Raw genomic sequence first — 12,974 nt, 5'->3', positions numbered from 1 at the left:
AGATTGCTACCAAAACGCTCATCATTATAATCAACCCCAATTTGAAGTTTTGAAATGCAGCTACATAGCAGATGAAAAATTTGACATGTTATCTTTTTAACAAAAATTCTATGAATTTGAGGTGAACTAATGCCAAACAAACCTCCTGTAAACTGTGTTCATGTAGGTGCAATAGTAATGAAACAAAACGCTTCAGTAAGTAACACTTAGATGTCAAATGGAGTTTAAAATTATACATCTGGTACTAGTTTAAAATTACACAGCTGGTGCTCTAAATTATGTTTTCTATCGCAGTAATGGGAAATAAATTAATTATAAAAATAACTGGCCTCTTTTTATCAGTAAACATATTGTTATGTGTTGTTGACATTTCTGCTAGTAAAGTAACATCTATAATGCAGACTGTAAAGTAAGCAGCCAAGCGTTACATTTTTTCTCTGTAGCAATTCATGCACATATCTGACAAAAATATACTTGCAATAACTTCCACATAAATAATAATAAAGCTGCCACTGATCCAAATACAGGTTTGAACATCACAACTTTACTAATCATGGCCCTATTCAAGATGGTGTCCCCTTGTGTTCCTCTGTTTTGTGAACTGATTTGTCACCTAGTTATAGGGGCCCTCCAGTTTACATTGGAATTTGAACCATGATGATACTTGGTATTTTTCACATTCACAAATCACTGCCAGTGGAGACAGAAACAACAAGCAATAGAAAAAATCCTAGGGCCATAAATGGATCAAAACCTGAATATTTGGATTTGTAGTTTAGCTCATGCCCATTGAGATGCCGACCCACACAACTTTTAATTACCCAGATGAAAATATACATCCACTTTTTAGAATAACAGTGACTGACTAATATAAATGTTTCTCACATTTATTTAGCAAATATTTATGAACAAAGATATGGGTTTTGTCACACACAAATAAAATATCTGTGCAGAAATGCACATAAGTGACACACATCTACTATTCACTAAATATATACGCTACATACAATATACAACAAAATGTAACTACCCTGTGACTGAAAGAAAATTTCAGTTATGTTGTTTACACAACATTAAGTTTGTGTCTTGAATTCAATGTTAATTGCTATCTTTTTTGGATTTTATAAAATGCACACTGAATACCATTTAAATACTCTTTACGTGCAAAATTACTTTTCTTCATAAGATACATCTTAAGACTTTTTCTAAGTCTTTGAATTTCCCACAGTTCTTTAATATACATTGTCAATTTACTATACAGTTTTATTTCTTAGTATCCTATACCATTTGGAGTTCTAAAGTTAATGTATCGTATCCTTCCTAGGCGCAAATACTCACAGAGGCTCGTGTTGGATTTATGAATAAAGCTGAAAGTGGGATTTAAAAACAAAAATAAAGAGAGGGACAGAGAACTTCTCCTCCAGGCCCTGCAGGTCTAGGGATGTCAACCAACCACCATGTCACCCTCTGCCACATGGTGTCATGTAGATGTGGTATGGGGTGGCATGTGGTCAGCACACCACTCTCCAGGTCACGTTGCTGAACACAGAGCCGATACTACTCACTCAAGTAGCTTCTCAATTGGCATCAAGAGACAGTCCCCCCTCCCCCCCCCCCTCCCTCCATACCAGTTCTCCCATCAAGGAACAATCCTTGGCAGTACCAGAAATCAAAACCAGGTCCTCCACATGGACGTCATTTAAGCTTACCACTAAGCTACGGATACTGACTGAAATGGCATAGCGACGGATAATTTTTCTGATGAAACTAATGTTGGAAAAATATCTTGATTGGAGACTGTCGAGATCCATATCTCCATAAGTCACTCAAAGTAATGAGCCGATTTCTTCTTGTTTGCTGAGAGCCTTATCCTGTTCTATGTTCAGTATGATTAAGTAATAAAACAAAAAAAAACAAAAAAAACAACAACAAAAATAAAACTGGTTATTCCAGGGTACTTACTACTACTACTACTATTATTATTATTATTTCTTTACTTTCTCAGACTTTTTAGAAGTCTGGTTAAGAATGGAGTGACGCGGACCTTTATCAAGCGTCACTTCCTTTTTGCTGTACGGTACATGTTATATTGCATTTAGGAACTTTCGGGTAATTGAACATGTATCAATAATTACGGATTTCTGTAATTGTGTATATATGTTTGGATGTAGCTGTATTGCATTGATGTATTGGTGGATATTGTGTGGTATGACTCCTGTAGTTGATAGTATAATTGGTATGATGTCAACTTTATCCTGATGCCACATGTCTTTGACTTCCTCAGCCAGTTGGATGTATTTTTCAATTTTTTCTCCTGTTTTCTTTTGTATATTTGTTGTATTGGGTATGGATATTTCGATTAATTGTGTTAATTTCTTCTTTTTATTGGTGAGTATGATGTCAGGTTTGTTATGTGGCGTTGTTTTATCTGTTATAATGGTTCTGTTCCAGTATAATTTGTATTCATCATTCTCCAGTACATTTTGTGGTGCATACTTGTATGTAGGAACGTGTTGTTTTATAAGTTTATGTTGTAAGGCAAGCTGTTGATGTATTATTTTTGCGACATTGTCATGTCTTCTGGGGTATTCTGTATTTGCTAGTATTGTACATCCGCTTGTGATGTGATCTACTGTTTCTATTTGTTGTTTACAAAGTCTGCATTTATCTGTTGTGGTATTGGGATCTTTAATAATATGCTTGCTGTAATACCTGGTGTTTATTGTTTGATCCTGTATTGCAATCATGAATCCTTCTGTCTCACTGTATATATTGCCTTTTCTTAGCCATGTGTTGGATGCGTCTTGATCGATGTGTGGCTGTGTTAGATGATACGGGTGCTTGCCATGTAGTGTTTTCTTTTTCCAATTTACTTTCTTCGTATTTGTTGATGTTATGTGATCTAAAGGGTTGTAGAAGTGGTTATGAAGTTGCAGTGGTGTAGCCGATGTATTTATATGAGTGATTGCCTTGTGTATTTTGCTAGTTTCTGCTCGTTCTAGAAAGAATTTTCTTAAATTGTCTACCTGTCCATAGTGTAGGTTTTTTATGTCGATAAATCCCCTTCCTCCTTCCTTTCTGCTTAATGTGAATCTTTCTGTTGCTGAATGTATGTGATGTATTCTATATTTGTGGCATTGTGATCGTGTAAGTGTATTGAGTGCTTCTAGGTCTGTGTTACTCCATTTCACTACTCCAAATGAGTAGGTCAATATTGGTATGGCATAAGTATTTATAGCTTTTGTCTTGTTTCTTGCTGTCAATTCTGTTTTCAGTATTTTTGTTAGTCTTTGTCTATATTTTTCTTTTAGTTCTTCTTTAATATTTGTATTATCTATTCCTATTTTTTGTCTGTATCCTAGATATTTATAGACATCTGTTTTTTCCATCGCTTCTATGCAGTCGCTGTGGTTAACCAATATGTAATCTTCTTGTTTAGTGTGTTTTCCCTTGACTATGCTATTTTTCTTACATTTGTCTGTTCCAAACGCCATACTTATATCATTGCTGAATACTTCTGTTATCTTTAGTAATTGGTTGAGTTGTTGATTTGTTGCTGCCAGTAGTTTTAGATCATCCATGTATAGCAAATGTGTGATTTTGTGTGGGTATGTTCCAGTAATATTGTATCCATAATTTGTATTATTTAGCATGTTGGATAGTGGGTTCAGAGCAAGGCAGAACCAGAAAGGACTTAATGAGTCTCCTTGGTATATTCCACGCTTAATCTGTATTGGCTGTGATGTGATATTATCTGAATTTGTTTGGATATTAAGTGTGGTTTTCCAGTTTTTCATTACTATGTTTAGGAACTGTATCAATTTAGGATCTACTTTGTATATTTCCAATATTTGTAGTAACCATGAGTGGGGTACACTATCAAAAGCTTTTTGGTAATCAATGTATGCGTAGTGTAGAGACCTTTGTTTAGTTTTAGCTTGATATGTCACCTCTGCATCTATTATCAGTTGCTCTTTACATCCTCGTGCTCCTTTGCAGCAGCCTTTTTGTTCTTCATTTATAATTTTGTTCTGTGTTGTATGTGTCATTAATTTCTGTGTAATGACTGAAGTTAATATTTTGTAGATTGTTGGTAGGCATGTTATAGGGCGATATTTAGCTGGGTTTGCTGTGTCTGCTTGATCTTTAGGTTTCAGATAAGTTATTCCATGTGTAAGTGTATCAGGGAATATGTATGGGTCTGCAATGTAACTGTTAAATAATTTAGTTAGATGTGAATGTGTTGAGGTGAACTTCTTTAGCCAGAAATTTGCTATTTTATCATTTCCAGGGGCTTTCCAATTGTGCGTAGAATTAATTGCTCGGGTGACTTCATGTTGCAAAATTATCACTTCAGGCATTTGTGGTATCATCTTGTATGTATCTGTTTCTGCTTGTATCCACCGTGCATGCCTATTATGTTGTACCGGGTTTGACCATATGCTGCTCCAGAAGTGTTCCATGTCTCTTATGTTTGGTGGATTGTCTATTTTTATGTGTGTGTTATCTATTGTTTGGTAAAATTTCTTTTGGTTTGTGTTGAATGTTTGGTTTTGTTTCCTTCTATTTTCACTTTTTTTGTATCTTCTAAGTCGTTTCGCCAAAGCTTGTAATTTTTGCTTCTTTTCATCTAATTGCTCTATTGCTTCTTGTTGTGAGATTTTACCTAACCTTTTTCGTTTTTTGTCTGATATTTCATTTCTTATAAATTGTGTTAACTGTCCGATGTCTTTTCTCAGTTTTTCTATTCTGATCTGTAGCCTGTGTTGCCATGCTGGTTTTGTGGGTTTCTTCTGTGTGTTGGTTGGTTCTGATATCTGCCTAGTGTGTATATTTAGTGTAGTGAGTGCTCCTACATAAACCAGTAGTTGTAACTCTTCCATAGTTGTGTATTCATTTATTTTGTTGTGTATGATTGTGTTGATAGTTTTTATTGTTGTTTCGACTTGTGGGCTATTTGGTGGTCTATGCAAGAATGGTCTAATGTCTGTATTTGTGTCTTTGTATTCTATATATGTCAACTGAAATTTTTCTTCTATATCTAACATGTGTGTCACTTCGTGTTCTATTTGTGCTTGTGCTGGTGGCTGTCTTAAAATTTCATTTTCCTCTGATTGTTTAATTGATGCGTGTTGTTCTTTGTTTGTTTGCTCTGGGATGTTTGAGTCCATTACTGTATTTTCTTCTTCTTCTTCTAATTGCACATTATTTTGTTCCAGTATTTGTTGTACTTGTTGTTTGATGTTTTCTAATTCTGACTGGGGTATCCTGTTATTTTTTATTATTACACGAATCTGATCAGCTAGACGTTGTTCTGTTAAAAATTTATTATTATTATTATTATTATTATTATTATCATATAACAAGCACTTTCAGGATATGGCAAGTAGATGAAATAACTATTCACTTTAGTTAATTATATTCATGCCTAAACTTTTGTGTTGGTTATAGCTGACTGAGTATTACTACTCCAATGACTTTGTGTAGTGGTAGGTATGTTGTCTTACTGTTAGCTCTTTATATCGTTGTTATCAAATAGAATTTTGTCTCGCAGCCTGACACTGTCTAGGAAAAACCGCACCACAAGTGACCAATATGGGATTCCTATAACAATAGCTTTTACTTCTGATATATGTGAGATCTCTGTTGAAATCTGAAATTTCATTTTGAGCCTTTTATTATTAAGATTTAGATGGAAACACTTGCTTACTACTCTCCCCAATCCTAGTGCCTCTAACTAATGGAGAAGTACTCTTGGTAAACTAACAGTTTCATCTTTTTTATGTTGTGATGAAACTCTGACTTGTACATCTACACCTATACTCTGCAAACCACCATTAATGGCAGAGGATACTTCCCATTGTAGCATTTATTAGGGTTTCTTCCTATTCCATTCACATATGAAGCACAGGAAGAATGATTGTTTGAATGCCTCTGAGCATGCAGCAATTATTCTAATCTTATATTCACAATCCCTATGTGAGTGTTATGTTTCCTAGAGTCATTATTCAAAAGCAGTTCTTGAACCTCTGTTAATAGACTTTCTCAGGATGGTTTACATCTTCAAGAGTCTTCCATTTCAGTTCTTTTAGTAGCTATTTGACACTCTCCCATGGATAAAACAAACCTGTATCCATTCATGCTGCCCTTCTCTGTATACCTTCAATGTCCCCTGTTAGTTCTATTTGGTATGGGTCCCACACACTTGAGTAATATTCTAGAATTGGTCACATGAGTGAATTGTGAGCAATCTCCTTTGTAGACTGATTGCATTTTCCCAGTATTCTACCAATAAACTGAAGTCTGCCACCTGCTTTATCCATGACTGAGCTATGAGATCATTCCATTTCATATCCCTACACAGTGTTACACTTCAGATATTTGTATTAGTTGACCAATTGCAACAGTGAATCGCTGATATTATAGTCATAGAATACTACGTCTTTTTGTTTTGTAGAGTGCACAATTTTACATTTCCGAACATTTAAAGCAAGTTGTAAATCTTTGCACCACTCTGAAATCTGAATGAATATTTATGCAACACTTTCAATAGTGCTTCATTATAGATAAATGCATCATCTGCAAAAAGTCTGAGGTAACTATTAATACTGTCTGCAAGGTCATTAATATACAACATGAACAGCAAGTGTCCGAACACTCCTCTCTGGGGCACATCTGAAGTTACATTTGACGATGAGTCTCCATCCAAGACAACATGCTGCATCCTCCCTAGCAAAAAGGCCTCAATCCAGCCACAAATTTCACTCGATACCCCATATGATCGTACTTTTGACAATAAGCATATGTGTGGTACCGAGTCAAATGCTTTCCCGAAAGCAAGAAATGTGGCATTTGCCTGACTGCCTTTATAAAAAGCTTTCAGTATGCTATATGAGAAAAGTGATGAGTTGAGTTTCACACGATCGATGTTTTCGGAATCCAAACTATTTGGCATTGATGTCACTCTGTTCAAGATACCGTGTCATCGTTTGAACACGGAATATGTTATAAGATTCTACTACAAATTGATGTCAAAGATATAGGACAGTAGTTTTATGGATCACTTCTACTGCCCTTCTTGTAGATGGATGTGGCTTGTGCTTTTTTCCAGGAACTGAGCACGGTTTGTTGTTCAAGGGACCAAGAATAGATAATTGTTAGAATAGGGGCTAATCTAGCTGTAAATTCAGTATAGAATCGGACAGGGATTCCATCGGGGCATGGAGCTTTGTTTGATTTCAATGATTTCAGCTGTTTCTCAACATCACTCACACTATTACTTATTTCATTCATCTTTTCAGTGGTATGATGATTAAACTGGGACAATTCTCCTGGGTTTTCCTTCACAAAGGAACATTTGAAAATGGAGTTTGGCATTTCACCTTTTGCTTTACTAGCTTCAATTTCAATTTCTGTCTCATTCCTTGGGACTGGACACTAACTTGTTTCAAATGCAAAAGCTACCTGAAATAAATAAACCATTTATAATGTATGTTACGAGCTCATTTGTGCTAGCAATACATTACATGAGCAACAACACCAAAAGTTCATCTAAGTTCGAGGATTTTCTTCGAAACTTGCTAACTGTCTTGGGTTAGTAATTAATTTTTTTGTCTTACTATCAATTTATTGCCATCTGACTTCTCATTTTCGCACACACTCTGGAGCCCTTGAATTACAGTTGGTTGCTGTGTTGAAGATTAACACCTAAGCCTATGCGGGAAACCCAATTGCCTGGAGGTTTATGTACTGAGATGTCAGATCTATATCAGGATTAGAACAAAAAAAAGTGACTGACTGTTAAGTGTTTACAGTGCAGCTATGGCAAGAACCAACTACAGCAAGAGTTTGGTCACACCCTCAGCCCTGTGAAAAATTACTCTGCTACCTCATCTGCAGACAACAATCGCAGCATGTAACAGAACAGTTGTGATTTCTTCTTTCCTTTGTTTCGCAGTGCAATGTGTTTCTTTTACGGAATGTGTGAAGCTAATTGAGAAATTACTTATGAAAGTAATAAGACTGTTACGAACCTGCACATTAACAGGGAGCTTATGAATGTATTCAGTATGAAACTATACTACTGCTGCTAAGGAGCCATATTGCACTTGCACTTAACTGCAAACTGACAACGACCCCTCTTTCCTTGCTCAATTATCAATCACTTTGTTATTCTGATCCAGGTATAGTATTGGCCACAGACACCAGCACATTTACTCACAGCCAGATTGTGCATGCCCTAGTCAAACGATACTCTCATCTCTGATGTCATGCACGCACTGTGTAAATCATCTACAATGAGAATCTCAAATTAACTAAACTGCCACCACCAGCATCAACTGCTGGGCAGCAACATGTTGATGGCAGAAGCCAATATCATACCATCATGCAATGTAACAATAGACTGATGGGCCATGGTGCAGCAAATTGTTCACTACTTTACTGTTAGACAACAATAACCAATAAGTACCTTATTAATTACCACTCCCCTCCCCGCCCCCCCCCCCTCCCCAATGGGACACGGAAGCCATTGTCCAACAAACACCGAAGATCATCACTGGATGCTCGTAGCATAGGAAAAGAATGCTTAGACTTATGAGTTGTATTAAACATTGATGATTGCTTATGGCACAGTTAGGGTATGTTGATAATCACATGAAATGAATCTTCTTACTTGCCCAAATAGCAATGTTCAGGCAACTGGCAGAAACACTCTCTTATTCTCATTGCTGGTGCCGTCTTTCACAACTCACAATACAGCAGTTTACTATAACCAATCATAAATATCAGGTTTTATTTTATTTAATGATTTCGCTCATTTGCTCGTATGCAGTACAGTGCACTAGACAATATTAGACTTGGCCTAAATCTAGTGTCTATTTGTATGTACATATACTATTGTTCATGTATTCTATCAAACAGAAGCAATGGTATTGTAGATATATTCCAATGGCTCTTTCAAATTTGTTTATATGTATAATATACATTTTAAATCATCTGGCAACTTGCTGAAAGGTTTTATTCCCATATAATTTGTACCTCACTGTGCAAGGTTCGTGCACAACTAATGAGTCCTACATTTTTCTAACACATCTGCACGACAGGAGTGCAGTCAATCCAAACGGGGTCAAAGGAAGGCAAAGTCACCTTCAAAAGGCACCTATCATCACTCGCTTAAGAGCTTCTGTGCACTTCATTTAGTCATTTTAGTGTACCTCCGACACAGGATCAGTCGAGTGTGCCACACCGTCATAAGATTATGTGTGAGACTAAAAAAATCAGGTACAAAGATATTAGCCATGAGCCAGTGAGTATTTGAAAGAAAGCCTATCAAAAGCTGCTGTTTTGAAACAGCGTAAGTGCTTCAGATACGGCTAAGAGAGTACGAAAGACAAACCCTATTAGCAGCAATTAGGACAATGTGTAATGCATGCATGATGCTTTGAACTCAGACTGGTGTTTAAGTAATCAAATCATCAGACTACATGGAAATCGATAAAATGGCTGTGCAAGGGGTCAACACAGTAAGCCAGGCATTGTCACCAGTTAGAAGATCGCTGGTCAGTGACTACTTGTACTGGAACAGCATTATAATGCTTCCACAGTCTCAATACAGGCTAGATGTGATTCCAGGAGACTTTTTTTTCTATTCCTCTATGTATGACAGCTCTCAAAGTACAATGTAGCAGAGGTCACAGGTTTCAACACACTGCTTCGAGGAGTTTCTGAAAATAGACTTCCAGGACACCTTCCATTCATGGGAAACTCATTGGCAGAAGTTTGTTGATCCTCAAGGGTCACATTTTGAATATTTTTAATTGTTTTTAGTGATATCTTCAATAAAATTTTCCCCAAACATGAACTCAGTTTTTTTAATATAAACCTAATATGGACTGGTGTTATACATGTTTCCTTCTACTCTAGTATTCATGACCCTGTATCTCTCATTTTTTTGTGAAACTAACACTGCTACTCATATTTACTTTTAATACACATTAGTGTGACCACGAAACAAATGCATGGCTGTTTGCCCAAACCTCACTACAGATCACTTGTACCTTGAACAAGATAGTACACCATCCCAGATGATGTCATAAAGTGTGGAAACTAGATGCAGCGCAACAAAGATTTTAGGAGGTTTGTAATGATATGCATAAAAATATCTTTTATAAAAGCTGTGGACCAAAATCTAAAGAAGAGCTGTTAAGGATATCTGTGATGCCATCAAGTAATAAGTGCATTTGTTGGATATAATTCTGGCCAATCTGCTTGAGGTGTGGGTAGTTGGTGAGTAGTCATGGATCAGAAAGGCTTCCAGCATCTCTCAGAACCCACGCTATGATACAATGTATCATCAGGATGAAACAAGGTGATACACACTACCTGGTTGGTGCATCCAATACAACTGTTCACAAGTGTATTATTGTTAAATTAACTAGTATTATAATGATGTTATGTCTACATACATAACTGATCATTTCAGCAGAACAATTTTCTAGTGGCGTAGATACTGGAAGTAAGAGTGATGGCCACTGATTTGGCACGTATTACACAGGTACCAGTTGAGACTATCGGTAGATGGGGTTTCCGTAGACAAATCCTACACCTAAAAAGGACTGGTAAGGCAAAATTGGCACAGCTCTTTTGTGTAAGTGGAGGGGTTGGATCTTCAGCCACCCAGTATCAAATACCTTTTGTCATGAAGAGGAAAAATATGATTTTTTTATTAAGAAAGATAATAGGTCCCCCTGCCAGAAAAATTTCACCATTAAGTTAAAAACTCCAGCAGCAAACTCACACATGGTAGAATATGACACATCACTAGGAATGTTTCACACACACAAAAAAAGGCTGGTATTAGATAGTGCTCTAGGGGGCCCTTACAAGCACCTCAGATCCATGAGAAAGTGTTACAGTGAGCAGAGTAACACAGGAAGGAACTGATTTTTGCAACACAAATTTTTAAAAAACCATCAAGTGGTAAAATAAGATGTAATGCAGAGAATAATGGCAAAGTTGTCTGGGATAATGTATAACTGGACACAAGGAAAGACAAATGACATCATAATAATGTAAGCCAATAACTTAGGGAAAATCATTATAAAAGTTTTAAGCTTTTCAAATTCCCTGCAAAATATATCCCTTCCTTAAATGCAGTTGGCTGAATAGGAACTTCAGACACTTTACTTGAGAGAACAGTTTAGAACTCACAGGTAATGTTCCACTTCCATAATTCCTATTCAAAAATACAATCTGAATAAAAATACTCACTGATATCTGCATGAATAAAACAAAAGATACATGGGTTTTTAATAAATAAAGGTTATTTTGCATAACAGACAAGACTGAATTCCCATGATTTAGCCTAAGACAAACAACATCTGCAACTGTAACAGCTGTTGAAGTATGAGTTGTTTTATCTACAACTGATACACAATCATTGACCTTTATTTCATTAGTTAGTCACAATAAACCTCAAGGATATGAACAAGTAAATTTTAACAAAGCAATCAAAACTCTGATAGTGACCATTACCTTACCAAAAGATATCTCAGGTGCATCAATCATTCTCTATTTTTGGTCAATTATTTACATGATCCTCTGTGTGTGTGTGTGTGTGTGTGTGTGTGTGTGTGTGTGTGTGCAGAGGGGGAGGGGTTGTTTTCATCAATAAAATTTCAGTGATTCCAGCAGATGATTATATATGTATCAGATTTCGTGAACAATTCTTTACCACATTTTACCCAAATAGAACAGGTAAGAACTCTATTAATGTGCTTGTAATGCCAACGTTCAAATATGTTCAGATTACACTAAAAATAAAGCATTTCTTATAGAAGACACGAACAAAGTGACTATATTATTACTTCCTAAAATTGCCCACTTTTATGTCTTTCACTCGAATCACAATAAATCTGTAACTCCATTGCACATATTTACAACTCTATTAAAAGACTACAAATAAAAAAGGTGTTTACCTTCTAGAATCGAGGGTGCTGGTACTGTGTGCCAAATGAGACGCCTGGTGAGCACGTAAACGGCTTGTTTTCAAACAAGCGCCAAAACTGACAGCATCCATAAAATTTGATTTACCTAGTCAGAGAAACGCATTTTAGAAAGTGACTGTTTCTCTAGAAAACACACAAATACATACTTAGGAAATTAAAACAGCACGACGTCAGAAAAAGTCGAGAATGTGGAAGTAAGAATGAAAATAGGTCAGATGCAAGCCTACAACAAAACTTGTAATAAACTACACATTACTTCATGTAATTACAAAAAACCGATACTGTAGCATAATCTGACTTGTGATATTTATATTGTTGCCCTTTGTCTCATAGCAAAATTTTTATGCGCAAAACAAAACGTCCAATCAAAATTATCTTCTAATAAGGATACTAAGCTCACTGTATACTCAAATGCATGACGTTTCCCACTTTAAGGTCACGAAAAGATACTACGAAAATTAACAAATCCACAGATTGATAGGCAAATGTGTTCCTTCTGACACTTCGAATATTTACATGCGTCATCTTGTTGTTTACATCAACCAGCTTCCTTCATTATTACTGGCAAAACCAGATCTCTTAAAGGCTATTCTCATGATACCCGTACTTGGTGCTCTACATCCACATTACCTGAGCCATTTGGACCAGTCACAACTGAAAACTGTTTCAAAGGACCAATTCTATTTAAGCCTCTAAACGACTTGAAGTTCTCAATTTCCACTCTCTTCAATTTCGCAGTCATTGCGCCTCCTTCAAATATCAACAATGCCTCCGCACAATTCGCGCGTCAATTACGCTGCCCCGGAATATGGCGGGAAAAATCAGCCAATTGAAATTGTATCAGCCGGAAACCAATGTCGAACAGGTGGCACAATTCGACCACATATGGTCAATGATATCGACTCTTAATGAATTCTTTCATATATTCTCCATAGACCAATACAGGATTTCTTCTGGGTTCTAGAT

At 36.3% G+C, this 12,974-nt stretch overlaps 1 protein-coding gene across 1 annotated transcript in view; it reads right to left on the bottom strand.

Moving 5' to 3' along the window:
• The window catches only part of LOC126260365 (uncharacterized), a 102,864-nt gene extending 90,114 nt beyond the window's left edge, over nt 1–12,750 (bottom strand). Inside the window, exons 1-2 of the mRNA XM_049957693.1 lie at nt 12,639–12,750; nt 11,979–12,093 (exon numbers count right to left, since the gene is read on the bottom strand). Coding sequence (XP_049813650.1) covers nt 11,979–12,093; nt 12,639–12,750 — 227 coding nt within the window. The remainder of the gene's footprint in view (nt 1–11,978; nt 12,094–12,638) is intronic.
• Between the last annotated feature and the right edge of the window lie 224 nt (nt 12,751–12,974).

The sequence above is a fragment of the Schistocerca nitens genome, chromosome 5 (assembly GCF_023898315.1).
Source record: "Schistocerca nitens isolate TAMUIC-IGC-003100 chromosome 5, iqSchNite1.1, whole genome shotgun sequence".
NCBI classification, from domain to species: Eukaryota; Metazoa; Arthropoda; class Insecta; order Orthoptera; family Acrididae; genus Schistocerca; species Schistocerca nitens.
This window is presented reverse-complemented; position numbering and strand designations above follow the sequence as displayed.